This window comes from Podarcis bocagei, assembly GCF_964188305.1.
Source record: "Podarcis bocagei genome assembly, chromosome: 7".
Lineage (NCBI taxonomy): Eukaryota > Metazoa > Chordata > Lepidosauria > Squamata > Lacertidae > Podarcis > Podarcis bocagei.
Genome location: NC_138132.1, coordinates 12,332,045 through 12,348,358, shown reverse-complemented (window position 1 = coordinate 12,348,358; position 16,314 = coordinate 12,332,045). Strand labels below are relative to the sequence as shown.

At 47.4% G+C, this 16,314-nt stretch overlaps 2 protein-coding genes across 13 annotated transcripts in view; both read left to right on the top strand.

The window, feature by feature from the left end:
* Positions 1-7,351, top strand: part of DMRTC2 (DMRT like family C2) — a 58,008-nt gene extending 50,657 nt beyond the window's left edge. For 9 of the 10 annotated variants that reach the window (XM_081200321.1, XM_081200315.1, XM_081200317.1 and 6 more), the window contains 3 exons: positions 1,063-1,138; positions 2,403-3,399; positions 6,704-7,351. In XM_081200321.1, the coding sequence (XP_081056447.1) occupies positions 1,063-1,138; positions 2,403-3,399; positions 6,704-6,873 (1,243 nt within the window). In that variant the 3' untranslated portion in view covers positions 6,874-7,351. Of the gene's footprint in view, positions 1-1,062; positions 1,139-2,402; positions 3,400-6,703 lie in introns of those variants that run through there. The other variant, XM_081200316.1, reaches the window with a different exon arrangement.
* Positions 7,352-10,796: 3,445 nt separating this feature from the next.
* PAFAH1B3 (platelet activating factor acetylhydrolase 1b catalytic subunit 3) lies at positions 10,797-16,193 on the top strand. 3 transcript variants are annotated; one of them, XM_081199747.1, is made up of 6 exons: positions 10,797-11,005; positions 11,762-11,857; positions 13,818-13,907; positions 14,005-14,121; positions 15,220-15,342; positions 15,557-16,193. In XM_081199747.1, exons 2-6 carry the CDS (start codon positions 11,777-11,779, stop codon positions 15,821-15,823), a joined length of 678 nt encoding a protein of 225 aa, XP_081055873.1. In that variant the 5' UTR covers positions 10,797-11,005; positions 11,762-11,776; the 3' UTR covers positions 15,824-16,193. The 3 variants fall into 3 exon arrangements, with proteins under 3 accessions (XP_081055873.1, XP_081055875.1, XP_081055874.1); XM_081199749.1 differs by lacking the exon at positions 10,797-11,005 and adding an exon at positions 11,028-11,155; XM_081199748.1 differs by lacking the exon at positions 10,797-11,005 and adding an exon at positions 11,222-11,668.
* The last annotated feature ends 121 nt before the right edge of the window (positions 16,194-16,314 follow it).

Below are 16,314 nucleotides of genomic sequence, written 5' to 3'. Positions count from 1 at the left end.
AAGGCCCATGATTTAAAATGGGTTATTTATTAAATGATCTACTTCTCTGTGTAAATTACATTGTAAGTAGAAGGTAAAGTTACTAAAGTAATTACAGTGAAGTCAAAGGGAAGTATAAAAGGTAGAGTTTGCTATAGAAATTTATGAGATACAAAGCAGATAAGCTGATGACCCTTTTGGCCAACTTCTGTTGCTAAAGGAAATATTCAAACTTTCCAGTTACACAGAAGTCTTAATCTAGAGCATGAGTGGGGAACTTCAGACTCAGGGCTGAATGTGGCCCTCAGAACTCTCCCCAGGCAACACACCTCATTAGCTCATTAGCCCTGTTCTGCACCCAATATTTTTTGCCTGGTTGGAATATGTTCTTGAAGTGTGGTGATGTTCTTTCCTTGCCTGGATGGAGGGTGGAGAGGGAAAACCTCTGACTTTTGCTTGGCCTACAACAAAGAAAGCATCACATCCATTGCTCCACCCACTTTTGGGCATACATGTGGCCCCCAGATGGTTACTCACAAGGGAAAGTAGCCCTCAGGCTGAAAAACATTCCTATCCCTGATCCAGAAGAATCTAGTGAAAGTACAATGTCACAGATATGAAGTAGATATAGCAAAGACAGTGATGGAATAATTGTCTTGTTATGAGTGGAACCAGAGGGTGGTATATGCCTTTACTGCTAGAATAATGTATTTGCACAAATTATTTAAGGAACAATTTTAACAGTTCCATGTAACTTCAGGTCCTGTATAATGAATAAACAGAAATTGCTCCAGTGAAAGACACTACCTAATCTATTATTTATCTTTTATTCTTTGGCACTGGTACAGCAACAGCTGTCTATACTAACAAACATTTACTGCAAACAGCAAGTTGTGGGTGGAAATGTAAAGTGAACTTGGGAGAATGACAGATGCAGAAGCCCCTCTTCCCCCTCAACAGTTTGTGGTTTAGCAAGGACAGAAGGCGAGTGGGAGACAAGCTGCCAGTAAGGAACTTTATAAACAGGATTGAATGTGCTCTCTGTCTTTCTCTCTCTTCCCCCTCCCATCCACCCTCTTCCAGCCGCATGGCCCTGAATCCCCTGAGTGGCAACATGGATTTCAGCAGACGTCCAAAGGCTGCACCTTTGGGAGGTCAGGTATTTTGGTCCTTGTGTCTTGCACAATAATTGCCCGTGAGCTGGAATTAATACCTTCTACCTCCTTCCTGAAAGATGGGAACACACATTTCAATGATCTTGCAGGAGGTAGCAGAGCTGGCAGTCGGAATTATTTAGTCTGCCCTGTTCTGTGGGAGGGTGAATACACACATGCCAATGTATGGTAAGGATTCTCTCCTGATGTCTCTCCAGTTGGCGACTCACAGGTGTGTTAGCTTGTCACAGAGAAATGGAGAGCAGTTCAAGGTCTTGGAATGGGCAACCTCTTTACTAATAGTAGAACTGATGCTTCCCCTATAAAAGTCCCATGATCCATTTTGTAGGTGATTGCTTCTCTGCCATAAGAAGGCCCCAACTTGCCAGGGCCTTATATTGGTAGAGGGTTTTCATGGGCTGGTCCAGTGGTTTAGTGGGAGAGGGTAAAAGTGGGACAGTCAGCCAGTCATGCTCTTTGGTCTAATGTTAAGTTATGAAATGCCATAGCTCTGGCTGCAAAAGAGGAACTGTGTTGGAAACAGTAAACATTATCCCTTGGAAAGTGAAACAACTCCTATTCCTTTCCAGCCCTTTAAATTGGACTAAGCAGAATGCACAGCTGGGGAGAACACGAGCAATGATTGGCAAGGCTAAATGATATCCATTCAATCAAAGAATTGTTATTTGGCACAGGCAATTGGTAAAATGACTAATAATTGGTCTATACTTCACTCTGTATACATGGAAAGCAGCCAGAGTTGCATCTCCATCCTATTCTAATTGGAAACCTTTATTAAAATATTCCATGTTGCAAGTGCCCATACCACAAGCCAACCTGGGGCTAGATTAAAATTGAGGACCTGTCCTGCAGCAGAGGCCGGTTTTGTGTCATTCTTATTGCTGCTACCACTTTCCTTTTTTCTTCTTAACTCTGGCGAGAAAAAGGAGTCCAGAGCTATGAGCTGGTTACCTGCATGGGCGAAGCTTCAGCTAGCACCTTCTCATCAGGGTAACACTTCATGCTTCTGATAAAGTGGACTGTAACCCACAAAAGCTTATACTATAATACAGTGGTTCTTTTAAGGTGTTGCAGGTCTCTTTGTTCTTTCCCACCAGCAAAGAAGGATGCAAGATTTACCCTGCTCTTATTCTGTTCCCCAAACTCTGCAAAAAGAACAAGCAGAATCTGTACCTGAGACGTTCATTAATCTAGTTCATGTCTGTTTGTTAATCATGAGGTTAATAGTCTCTCCCCCTCTCTCTTCAGCCAACCTCTTCTGCTCATGTTTCGGTCTGGCCCACCAGGGGGTTTATCTTCTCCCCCCTTTCTGAACAACAGCTGCAGAAAGAGGCTGCTGAAGCCTTGATGGTGCTAAGAAATGCTCCCCAGCCAGGTCCCATTTTGGCCACTTCCAGTCTTCTGCCCCCCACCAGCTCTGCACCTGCTCTGTTGGCCTCATCAGCTTTCACACGCCCCTCAGCAACATTTCACAATCCCGGGGTGGCCAGTCCCTTCCAGCAGCATCCCTCATACTACATGCCTCCATGTGACATTCAGCCTGTAAAGGCTTCCAAGGATATAGCTTTGAAAGGAACCCAGCTGTCCCCAGAGTCAGTTAGTGCTCATGGAGAACAGGCCCCAGGGCCTCTTTTCCTTCCGTTACTCCATGGAAGTGCTCTTCCCCAGCAGTACAAAAATGTCCGTCTATTCTCAATTTCTCCATCCCGGGCACCCCAAGTGGCTACTTCTGTAATGGTTTCCAGCATCCAAGCTGTCAAACCCAGCCTCAGAGGGACTTCCAGTGTCAGCCACCACCATTTTGCCCCAAATGTGGCAACCTACCACACAGCCTCAGGCTCCATGCCACATACCATCTGCATGCCACAAACTGTAGACAGTGGTTGGATTTCAGAGACAAATGCTGAAGTCCTTGCTCCATCCAGCTCCACTCACAGTGGCCCTCAAATTCTGCCCTTCTGTGTCCCACCAATGGATGTGTCCGTCACTTCAGTGCCCCTACAAACTGGCATCCCATGCACTCCATTTGGGATGGAACTGCACATGCTTCCCAGGCTGTCACTGTTGAATCCTACCCCCTACATTATAGCTCAGGAAGGTTTCCCAGAGCCAGTTTCCCCCCCAGGGCAGAAATCACAACAATGCCATCAGCAGCAGAGCCAAGAAGGAAAGCATTCCAGCAAGGGACAGGAAAGAGAAGAACATGGCAGAAGCCACAATGCGCCAGGGAGCAAGGATCCAGAAGGTACACTATAGACAATGCAGCTGCAATCGATGCCAGAAGGACTAATATGTGTTATCAACTGTTTTTGAAAACAGTGTCTCCAAAAGAGCAATGACATGTGCAGAAAGCACCCTGTACCCAAAATGTAACTGGGGGCTATATAAAGGAATATAGAGGTTTGATTTTATTTTTTTCACACAACACACTAGAACTTAATGAAAGTGATTGGCAGTGGGATCAGGACTAAACAAAAATACTTCACACTACACAATCAACATGGAATTGGCTGCAGAATGTTGTGACTTAAAAAATAATAATTAGATATTTTTTTGCTGGAGGATAACAGTTCTTATGATAATAATATTGGTAAAACTTTCAGGGCTGTTGTAAGGGTTATTGAAAGAATAATAATAATAATAATAATAATAATAATAATAATAATAATAATAATAATTTATTATTTGTACCCCGCCCATCTGGCTGGGCCTCCCCAGCCACTCTGGGCGGCTTCCACAGAAACCAAAAAACACTAAAATATCATACATTAAAAGCTTCCCTGAATAGGGCCGCCTTAAGATGTTTTCTGAATGTCAGGTAGTTGTCCATCACCTTGACATCCGATGGGAGGGCATTCCACAGGGCGGGCGCCACCACCGAAAAGGCCCTCTGCCTGGTTCCCTGTAGCTTCGCTTCTCGCAATGAGGGAACCGCCAGAAGGCCCTCGGCGCTGGACCTCAGTGTCCGGGCAGAACGATGGGGGTGGAGACGCTCCTTCAGGTATATTGGGCCGAAGCCGTTTAGGGCTTTAAAGGTCAACACCAACACTTTGAATTGTGCTCGGAAACGTACTGGGAGCCAATGTAGGTCTTTCAAGACCGGTGTTATGTGGTCTCGGCGGCCGCCCCCAGTCACCAGTCTAGCTGCCGCATTCTGGATTAGCTGTAGTTTCCGAGTCACCTTCAAAGGTAGCCCCACGTAGAGCGCATTGCAGTAGTCCAAGCGGGAGATAACTAGAGCATGCACCACTCTGGCCAGACAGTCAGCGGGCAGGTAGGGTCTCAGCCTGCGTACCAGGTGGAGTTGGTAGACAGCTGCCCTGGATACAGAATTGACCTGTGCCTCCATGGACAGCTGTGAGTCCAAAATGACTCCCAGGCTACGCACCTGGTCCTTCAGGGGCACAGTTACCCCATTCAGGACCAGGGAGTCCTCCACACCTGCCCGCCTCCTGTCCCCCAAAAACAGTACTTCTGTCTTGTCAGGATTCAACTTCAATCCATTAGCCGCCATCCATCCTCCAACCGCCTCCAGACACTCACACAGGACCTTCACCGCCTTCACTGGTTCTGATTTGAAAGAAAGGTAGAGCTGGGTATCATCTGCATATTGATGGACACCCAGTCCAAACCCCCTGATGATCTCTCCCAGCGGCTTCATATAGATGTTAAAAAGCATGGGGGAGAGGACGGAACCCTGAGGCACCCCACAAGTGAGGGCCCAAGGGTCTGAACACTCATCCCCCACCACCACTTTCTGAACACGGCCCAGGAGAAAGGAGCGAAACCACTGTATAACAGTGCCCCCAGCTCCCAACCCCTCTAGACGGTCCAGAAGGATGTTATGGTCGATTGTATCAAAGGCCGCTGAGAGATCCAGCAGAACTAGGAAACAACTCTCACCTTTGTCCCTAGCTCGCCGGAGATCATCAACCAGTGCGACCAAGGCAGTTTCAGTCCCATGATGAGGCCTGAACCCTGATTGGAAGGGATCCAAATGGTCCGCATCCTCCAGGCGTGCCTGGAGTTGTTCAGCAACCACACGCTCAATCACCTTGCCCAAGAATGGAAGATTTGAGACTGGGCGATAGTTGGCCATACTGGCCGGGTCTAAAGATGGTTTTTTAAGAAGCGGTTTAATGACCGCCTCTTTCAGCGGATCTGGGAATGTTCCCTCACAGAGGGAAGCATTCACCACCCCGCAGAGCCCATCGCCCAGCCCTTCCCGGCTAGCTTTTATAAGCCAGGATGGGCAAGGATCAAGGAGACAGGTGGTTGGTTTCACTCGTCCAAGCAGCCTGTCCACATCCTCGGGGGTAACGGATTGAAATTGATTCCATGCAACTTGACCAGACAGGGCTCTAGCACTCTCCCGCCCCAGCCCTGCTCCCACGGTGGTGTCTAGCTCCTTCCGAATATGAGTGATTTTATCTGCAAAAAACTTTGCAAAATCGTTGCAGGAGATCTTGGGGTCTTTACAAGGCCCCGATGGTAAAGGTGGTTCCGTTAAATTGCAAATATGTGCATTTGAGCTTTTAGAAAAACTCACTATACAAAACTGAAGTATTTTAAATTTTGGAAATGCCCTTCCATGATGCAGCACTGCTACCTGTAGCAATTTGTTTGCTTTCATAGGAATTTGCACAAAATGTTAAGCACATGTACAGACAGACATGGAATCTGGAATGAGGGGATCTTTATTCTCTTGGTAGATATTAATGCTGGGTTCTTGGGTTGTTGTTTTTTTAAAAAGGATTTGATCTGTTGATGTATAGGAAAATTCCTACCGTTAGCAAGAACAGTCCTTGCAGAGAAATGGTTAAGAATGCTTGCAAACTAGCTTCAGCAGGTTTCTCCTTTATCAGGAAACCTGATTTCAGTGACCAAAACATACCTACACCCATATTGCTTTTATCCTAAACTGAGAATCTTCTGCTGATCTTCCCGTATACAAGGAAGTACCAAGTGGCAGTGTCCATGGTGCCAATAAGAAACCTGCTCTAGACATCTCATATAGCTTTGCTGGAATTCCTTTAAACACCATCACCTTTGTATCAAAAGGTTACACAGGAGGTCATACAGCTGGGCTTCTCAGAACACAGACAGAAATATTCAAATCACTTATTCCGGATTAGTCGCATTGCAGTCAACTTGAGAATCATGGGATTTAAGGATCGTGGTCATAATGATGTGCAGAGTACCCAGAGTGTCTGAGAGAAAGAATTCAAAAGGGGCAATTACGGTGTTGCCACTTAGGAGCTATTCATACAGGGCTCCTGCAGTGTGTCAACTTACTGCTTGTAGCTGACCTGGGTTCACGCCGGATCAGGCAGAAGGCAATGCAATTCCAATCATGTTACCTTCTAGCTGACCTGGAACAAACCCAGGTCAGCCGCATGGTATTTACAAATAGCAGGCTGACACCCTGCGGGAGGCCTGTCTGAATGGCTGTCACAAGATCAGTGTGGTTGTTGTATAGGTAGGAATAGGGGAAGAAGCCGTTGAGCTGCACGGTTAGAGATCTAACAGGGTTTCTCTGTTCTGTGTAGGTTCTACAGAAGCAGCGCCTGACTTCCTCGCATCTAAGCAAGCATGCAGCCAGTCTGTTCAGCAAGCCTCAGCAAGCCAACAACAGCCGAGCCACCTCCACCAGGCCAACACCTCCCCCTCTGTTTCCCTAAGCATTGGCCAGATGGGCTCCATCTCGCTCCCCACCTAGGCTTCTGGCAGTGGGAGGGTGCGTGCATATATAATACTTTGTGAAATGAAGGGCTTCAGTTGGGTAAAGCCCTTCTCTCCTGATCTTTTAACAGGGCATGGTCTGGGGCACAGCCTCTGCATTTCTTTCCTTCAGATCCCCAGCTGAGTTATTGCAACCACTTTATTGTGGCAAGACAAAGTCACCATCACTTAACACATTCAATTCATTTTTAACTAGTTCAGTGCCAGGCAACAGGCAGAGTTTTTGAAAGGGTTTTGAGAAACTGTTAGATTTTTAAATAGCATGTTGGAGTAGCTTTCTAACAAATAGTTAGAAATAGAAATAGTCTAACAAATAGTTAATGTTCCTTCTTGAAGAAATGGGATATTGTAATGGATTTCTACCATTTAAAAATAAATCACACTGAAATGATTAATGAACAAGACATGTGTTATGTTCCCTACACGACCGCTGCCAATAAAATGTTGAGACACAACAGCAGTTGTTTTGGTTTTTATCCCCAGGCTGAAGTTTGAAAGATTTTTCACTTGGCTTTATCTAGTGCTATTTCAAGAAGGAATCAAGTTTTCTAAATTAGAGCTATACTGAAATTCTGCACTCAGAATATATTAATAGGGTTGTATTTGTAAGCTTATGTAGCATGTTGGTTTTTGAGGACATGCAAGAACACCATGAGTGAAAACCACAAGGTAAGATGAGAAAACCATGTGTCACAGATAATTTCTCCTTTGCATGCTGAATTCTTTTACAAACACTTCTATACATTTTCAAACTTATACCCACAAGAACTGTATTTTTTTTGAACAAAAAAGTTCTCAAACTTGTACCAGATGTGACGTGTACCAGATTCCCATATACATATTCCCATATACAGTCACAGAGAGCCTCTGCAGCAAATATTAGCAGATGTTAAAGTGAGGTTTGTTCTGCAGCAGTAGATCATACTATGATCTCCCTCACCCCAAACTGGACTCTTCTGTTGTTCCACCTTTCTGCCGGAAAGGGGAGAAGGATGGATGTATTAGCGAGAGGAGGTGGGGCCGTGTTCTGTAGGTTCACACTTCTACAACAGGCTTTCATTATCAGCTCTCCAAACCCACAGAGCCCACATCACAGTTTACCATAAGCAATCATTCCAGAAACAAGTAACTGAAAACCACCCCATTTATTTGTTTATTAGAAAGATGGGCATCCAGGCCTTCCAATGCATTCATATTGCACAGAGCAACTTAAAACAATTAAAATATAAGCCTTGGTTATTAATGCAAGATAAGCAGAAACATTCTATCTAAAATAGCTTAGAGACCTTTGAATTTCAGATACAGGGACAGCAACACTAAGTTCTACATGTGAGAACATCCTCAGGACATGCCTTCTCTACACACAATGTCAGTGTTTTACCGCTTGAAGCTTGAACCTTGCAGACTATAGTTATGAGAAGAGGCTGAGAATTATCTGCTATTGTTCTCTAGACCCCTCAGAAGGCTGTGGGACTGTCCACCTAGTGTGTGGTACAGGCATGCCTACAGTGCCATGCCTTCAGGGTTGATCTGCAGCACTATTCCTTCCTATTGCTGTTCTGTTGAGATTCTCAGGAAAATGGGTCCCCTGTGTGGCTGAGAGAGAGAATGCAACAGCCTTCCACTGGTCAGTTCCTATTTGGATATAGGTAAAAAGTTAAAGGACCCCTAGATGGTTAAGTCCAGTTAAAGGCGACTATGGGGTCGCAGCGCTCATCTTGCTTTCAGGCCGAGGGATCCAGCATTTGTCCACAGACCGCTTTCCGGGTCATGTGGCCAGCATGACTAAACCACTTCTGGTGCAACGGAACACTGTGACGGAAACCAGAGCACATGGAAACACCGTTTACCTTCCCACCACACCCGCCACAGTGGTACCTATTTATCTACTTGCACTGGCGTGCTTTCGAACTACTGTAATAACACACAATGTTTCTTCACACGTGAATGTGAATATTCAAGTGCCACTCCAGGAGTGGCTGTACCACCATGGGGTGGACTAGGTCTCAATATACAAGCGCTGGAAAGTCCTTGGTTTAAAACTTGCATCAGCAAGGCCACTATTTCAGGCCAGCACAACTTTGTGAATCCTGGAGGTAATGCAGCGCTTTTATCAGCTGTATAATATGACCATCCAGGTGCTTGCAGCAAAAATAGGTTCATTAACGTGGTGGACAATATGTTGCCAATTGGCTGCATTCAGATTAATGTGTCACACATTGTGCAGGCTTGGAGTATTTTTTCAGCCTCAGCACCTCATTCTGCAATAAGGTGATAATACTGATCCACCTTACAAGGTTGTTGTAGGGATGACTGTGTCAAAGTATTTAACACATTGTTAACAGTCCGCTGTACAAATGCTAAGTTATTATTGGACTCCCAGCTCCAGCCAGTCCCAGCTACTATGACTCAGGGAGTTACAGTCCAACAAAATATGGAGAGCCAAATATCCTCTGGCTTTCTATTAGCTTGCTCTCTCCAATTTGTCCCAAAATAGAAAGTGCTGCCAATTTTATTTTTACCTGGCAGGGCTGCAATGCCCTTATTTCAATACGTGAATTTCTGCCAGACGTGCAGAAGCAAAGGCAGTGTGGGATACAGAGGCAGTAGCCTTATTCTCATGGTGCCTGCAGGGTGTGGTGAGCATTATATAAATGTAAGGAAATGCAGAAATCTAAAAATGTACACTACCAAATAGGAAAACATTATACAAATATTGCTTCCAACTACTATCACACACAAAAACCAATCATGAGCACAAATGTTGTTGGATCTGATATTGAGTTTCAGATAGTTCAGTTGGTTAGACCAGAGGTTTTCAACCTTTTTGAGTCCATGGCTCCCTTGACCAACTACATTCTTTCTGCGGCACCTCAGTGGGGCTCAGGAGCCCCTTTATGTCACCCCTTGCCTGCAGAACTGGCAGCCCCTCACCCCTTTTTGAACACCCCTGTGGAGTGTTCTCCCAGCCTCCTCTCCTCTCTCCTTGGGAGTCCTCTGGGCAGCAGCTGCTGCACCTCCCCCCCTCTCTGAGCTGCCCACCCCCTGCTCCACCCCAAAGAGAGGTGCCTCCTCCCATTGCCCTATAGGGCATGGGAAGCACCCCATGGCCAGTCCCAGAGGCACCATTCGCCCTAGGGAGCTTGTAGCCAAGGCTGCTGCAACAAACAGATGTGTAAGCCTTTGGGACGCAGAGACACGAGAAGGCATCAGAGGAGGGAGAGATGAAAAGAGGGGTGGAGGCCAGTGGTGCCCGTGGCACCCCTGACCATTATTCAATGCACCTCGCGGTGCCACCGCAGCACACTGGTTGAAAACTACTGGGTTAGAGCATGATGCCAACAAAGGTCTGTATAGAAGGCTGATCACTGAAGAATTGATGCTTTTGAATTATGGTGCTGGAGGAGACTCTTGAGAGTCCCATGGACTGCAAGAAGATCAAACCTATCCATTCTGAAGGAAATCAGCCCTGAGTGCTCACTAGAAGGACAGGTCCTGAAAGACCCTGATGTTGGGAAAGATGGAGGGCACAAGGAGAAGGGGACGACAGAGGACGAGATGGCTGGACAGTGTTCTCGAAGCTATAAACATGAGTTTGCCCAAACTGCAGGAGGCAGTGGAAGACAGGAGTGCCTGGCGTGCTCTGGCCCATGGGGTGACGAAGAGCATGATGCTGATACTGCCAAGCTTGCAGGTTTGATCCTGGACTAGATGATCCTCAGGGTCCCTTCCAAGTCTCTGATTCTATAAATCCTGCCTGCACCAACACCTGACGCCCATTGGCTATGCATGCATAACGCGGCACCGAGGAAGCAGCAGCCGAGGGGAGATGCACAGCACAGCCCGGTCGGGGAAGGGAGGGTACCAGGAACAGCCGGAGGATGAATGGAACAGCGGTACCATTTCCTTCACGAGATGGGGGAGTGGCGAAGGAATGCATCCTCCTCCCCCCCTCAAATGACGGGGTCAGATGGTTCCGCCGAGGCCGCACAAGCAACCGCTTCCAAGCGCGGAGCTGAGGCGGCTTGAACGTCAAGTCAGTCGGCGGCGAAGGGGGCTCCTCCCGCCGCTGAAGGGTTGGACCAACTGGCTTCTTTCCGATCAACCCCGTGAGTATTTCCCCCCTCCGATTCAAATGGTACTGCCTGTATCAAGCGTAGAGCGGATAAGGTCAGAGCGAACCACTGCGCACGAGAGGGGGGGAAATCGGGCAAACTCGCTTTTCCCTTCGCCTGAGGAAACCTAATTCCCGCTCGTCGGTTAGAGTGCTTTAAAAGGCAAGCAGGAACCTTGAGTTATTACATAACCTTGGGGGAGGTTCTGTGGGCAAACCGCGTTCCCTCCCCCCATTGTGCTTATTGGTATTTCCCACTCGCCTTGAGGGGGCATCTTTGGCTCTTGAGGATTGTACCACTATGCGCTACACAGAGGGGGAAGCAGTGGACAGAGCTATTGTATCAAAAGGGGAGCCTGCAGGAAAATTTTATGTCCTGCTTCCTAAGTATTTCCCTCACCACCACGCCCACAAAATATAATTTTACCATCACGCTGCCTAGTGCTGTCTGCTTTGAAGCGGGAACGAGAAAGACCAATGGCATAAGACCAACCCCCCTTTTTTTTGAGAAATGGGACTGCCGATTCATAGTGAAGCCGATGAGAAAGGACTGAACCACTCACGCCGACGGGAGGGTCAGAGGGAAAGGCTTGCCCGCGTGCAATTAGCCTTCCTGGGCTGGGTGCTGGGTGCACAGTCCCCTCCCTTCCCTGGCTAGGTAGTGCAGTCCCCTGTGCAGGGCAGGTGGGGCGGGGACAGAGGTGGGGGGCTTTCATTGTGTGAGGTCTCATTCCTGCTCTTGCCTTCCCAGGAGCCACAAGGGACCATGAGTGACGGCGACAAGAACCCAGCCAGCACCCCGACCCCAGTCACTGATGTGCAAGGGGATGGGCGATGGATGTCCCTGGTGAGAGGCCCAGCTGGCTCAGTGGCCCATTCGGAGGATGGCGGGATGTAGAGAACAAAGCAAGGAGGAGGGGGGTTGTGGGGGGGAGAGAGAATAGTTTTCCACCTTGGGAGGGTGCAGTTGCATTTTCCAGGATTTTCGTTTGCACGTCTCCAAATGGTGGCAGTCAGAGTTAGCAGCTTCGAAAGGCTTGCAAAATATTTGTATTTTTAGAGTGAAACGCATGCACCCTCCCACAAAAAAAGAAAGAAGCAGGTTACATGCAGCATTTAAAAAAACAACAACAAAGCAAATGTAGGATAAGGTGAAAAGGGGAGGGAACATCCTTATGAATGAACCACCTGTGAAACAGACAAAAGACTCTTGCCTCTCACTTGCCCCAATGGGCTCTTTGAGTAGCCTTATTCGTTTTCATGGTCTCTGATCCTTTTGGTCACTCAGTGCCCTTCCTGGAGAAGGCCGCGGTCGTTTCTGCCTTTGCAGTCTTCATTTACTATCTGCAACCCGCTTTTTCTCCCAAAGTGGAAAACAACAAGGGAAATCCCAAATGACTTACAGTGGAGGCGATAGTGCATGGTTGTCCTCAGGCAGTGTACAGTTGCTTGTGTGCTCATTTCTTGTGTGCTAGGCCAGAATTGCCAATGTGCTCATCCTGAGGATGCAGAACGGAGCCCCACCCCTGCAAAGGGTGCTGTTGTGGTGCAGAGCGATAAAACCACCTACTACCTCCTCAGTTGTAGGGCTTTCGTTTAACCATCAACATGGGACCTATTTTTAATGTTTCAGGAGTGTAGGCTGTGTCAAGTCTATTGCAGCAAAACCAACAGAGCACCTGAAATATTAACACTTTTATTGTCGGAGGTGCTTTTGCAGGCTAGGGCCAGGGCCTGCTTTTAATATTTCAATCTTGTATGTTCCCTCCTTTTCTCTTCTTTCTTCATAATCTCGGTAGTGGCACCCGCCCTGTGGAATCTCCTCCCACCAGATGTCAAAGAGAAAAACAACTACCAGACTTTTGGAAGACATCTGAAGGCAGCCCTGTTTAGGGAAACTTAATGTTTAACAGACCATTGTATTTTAATATTTTGTTGGAAGCCGCCCAGAGTGGCTGGGGAAACCCAGCCAGATGGGCGGGGTATAAATTTATTATTATTTTATTATTATTATTATTATTATCATCATCATAATCACAAAAGAAAATGGTGCTGGTATCACCAGTGTGGCTCACCTGAAACTGCAAAGGGAGGTGGGACCCACTCTTATGCTACCCGCTAACTGAAGGCCAATAACGGAGTGTTGAGTTTGCATGGGGCACATTTATGCCCCCTGGGAAGTTTCTATTTCTAAGCCTAATTTCTCACCTTTGGCCTGGCTACCACCTCACACATTACAATGTGGAAAGTGCTTTATGAATGTTAGATACCCCTTTTAGCCTCCTTTTCAGCTACCCCATTCATATCGGGGGGCACACAATAACAGTGGAGTTTTTTCCATTTCTATGTCTTGGCATGTAAATATATGGCAGTTTTTTGTGTGGTAAGTGAATGGGAAATGGTTGGCGTTAACAATGCACAAAAGCTGCGTTCGCAATATAACTTTAAGGTACATTCCAAGCACATTTCCCCCCCTCAAAGAATTCTGGGCACTTTTCGTTTGTTAAGGGTTGCTGGGAATTGTGACACTGTGAGGGGTAAACTACATTGCCCAGAATTCTTTGAGGGGGGAGGAATGTGCTTCTAATGTGATTTGAAGAATTGGAGTGTGCACAGCCTTAACGCAGGAGGGATTAAGGCAGCACTCCTGTGCGGAGTTAGGCATATTTTAAGACTATAGTGAGTCTCACCTGCATCTCATTTTGAAACTGGTCTGCATGCCTGGGTTGCTTCCTCTCTCCACCTAATGACATTCCTTTTTTTAGCTTTGTCTCTTGAAATTTGCTCTCTTTCTCCCCAAAAAACAGCACCATCGCTTTATTGCTGATAGCAAAGACAAGGAACCAGAGGTTGTCTTCATTGGAGATTCTTTGGTGCAGCTGCTGCACCAGTTCGAGGTAAGGTGGCTCAGAAAGAAACTTGTAAGAGGCGAGATGGGTAAGTGGAATTCTCTTTTAATAGTCTGACAGCTGATTCGCTTCCTCCTCCCCACAGATCTGGAGAGAGCTTTTCTCCCCTCTACACGCTCTCAACTTTGGCATTGGGGGCGATGCCACCCAGCATGTGCTCTGGCGCCTGCAGAATGGGGAGTTGCAGCACATCCGACCAAAGGTAATCTTTATGAAATAGTCCTATGCCGACTCAGACCATTGGTTCATCCAGCCTGGAACTGACTGATTGCCATTTCCCAAGATCTTGATCAGCAAGATCCTTTAAAAACTGGATTGAGGACTCTGCCCGTGATCCTAAAGCTTTTCCCGAGAGATGTCTCCTTACGGGAAGCATCCGAGGAGATTGGGGAGTGGTGGTACGGGAACATAGAGCAGGATGAGGAAGTAATTGCTGATCTTTAAGGAGAGTTAGGTTTGTGTCTATTCTTCACCAAGAAAACCAGCAGGAAATCATACAGATTTTCATATTTTCTGCATATATATTCTGCCTCTAGGAATGTGTGTGTGTGTGTGTGTGTGTAAAAAGGTACTTTGGCATTTTTTTGAAAGGACGTATCCAAAAACTCACAAGGGAGGACTGAAAGAAGAGATAGAGATAAATCAACAGTAGCCCTTCTTGCATAATCTCTATGCAAAAAATATTTAACTCGGTTTCTGTGACGCATGCATCATATGCCTATGTCTCTTTATTTTGCTTAATTCTGCTTTCAATAGTTAATCAGCCCTTGGGAAGAAGAAGAAAGCACTGGAAATACCGTTCAGACTACTTCTCCCGATTTGCTGAGATTATCTGTACCTTGTAAAGCATATACTATAGCTGCTAGGCCTAAGGACTTGAAACAAGCTTTTAAAACATCAGCTAGGGGCTTCCATCCTTGCTCACCCATCCCAACCCAATGCTAACCTCATTCTCTTTGCACCTTGCCCCCCCAACCCACCCCTTCACAGCTCGCCCCTATCGCCCCATCCCCATACTGTTTGTCGCTGCCACCGATTAGGGGAGAGACTCCTGCCTACCCTTTGTCCACCTTTGCTGAGAAAAGAGAGCCCAATTGTGGCTTTAAAAGCAGGATGGGGAACCTGTGGTTGATGGGAGTTGTAGTACAGCAACATTCCATCCCTGCTGGGAGGAATCTTCAGCTACAGGAGAAAACGATTGTTCTAACGATGCGGGTGGCTTCCTTTAGGCCGGGACAGCAACCTCGCCTTTCCCCAAGAGAAACTGATGCAGCCCCAACCCCGCTCTTTTTACCCGTAGATCGTGGTCGTCTGGGTGGGCACCAATAACCACGGCCACACTGCCGAGCAGGTGGCTGGCGGCATAGAAGCCATTGTGCGGGTCATCCATCAGCAGCAACCGCAGGCCCGCGTGGTGGTGTTGGTGAGTGCCAAGGGTGTCCGGGTGGGACTGCTCTGCTGGGAGGGATGAAGGTTTAAGGCAGCTGCTGTTGGACTACAACTCCCATCATCCCCAGCTAGCAGGACCGGTGGTCAGGGATGATGGGATCTGTAGTCCAAAGAAAACCCCAAGTTAGGGAAACCCTGGTGTAAGGTCTGCACTGCTTTCTAATCGGCTTGTGTCTTCTCCGACGCAGGGCTTGCTGCCGCGGGGCAAGAACCCCAACCCCTTGCGGGAGAAGAACAGCAGAGTGAACGAATTGCTCGAGGCAAAGGTCCCGCTGCTGCCCAACGCCTCCTTCCTCAATGTCGACCCGGGCTTTGTGCATTCGGACGGGACCATAAGCCACCACGACATGTACGACTACCTCCACCTGACCCGCAACGGCTACGCCAGACTCTGCCCCGGCTTGCACCGGCTGCTGCTTTGCCTGCTGGGAGAATGCCACGCTCAAAGCCCTTGACCAAATGCTGTTGCCTGTGGCCAAGATGGAGCAACGCTGTGGCCTGGGTGGCTGCAAAGGGACATCTCCCCAGAAGTTAGAATGCTGTCTCTCCCGCCACCTCTCCTCCGGTCTTCACGTGGGTAGGCAATAAATACAGCTTCCCTCCCAAGCTGTTACATCTTCATCTACCTAGTATTCAGCACTGAATGCTGATTTCTCTCCCCCAAATCCCTTTCATCATGTTAGTTCTGTAGATTGTTAAGTGATTGTGGGAGACTGTGGGGTTGGGGGGCCTGTTGGCCGGCATTTGCCAAAAAGTTAAGTTGGGCACAGGGCAAGTTGATGCAAACTTGCTTATGTTTACTTAATAAAAGTGGTGCACAAAGTTTCTGGTCTCCAAGACTGGCTTCTTCTTTCTCTCCACCCAGTAGAACATGAGGCCCTTAATCTCAAGGCTGTGGGTTTGAGCCCCACGCCGGGCAAAAAGATTCCTGCATTCCAGGGGGTTG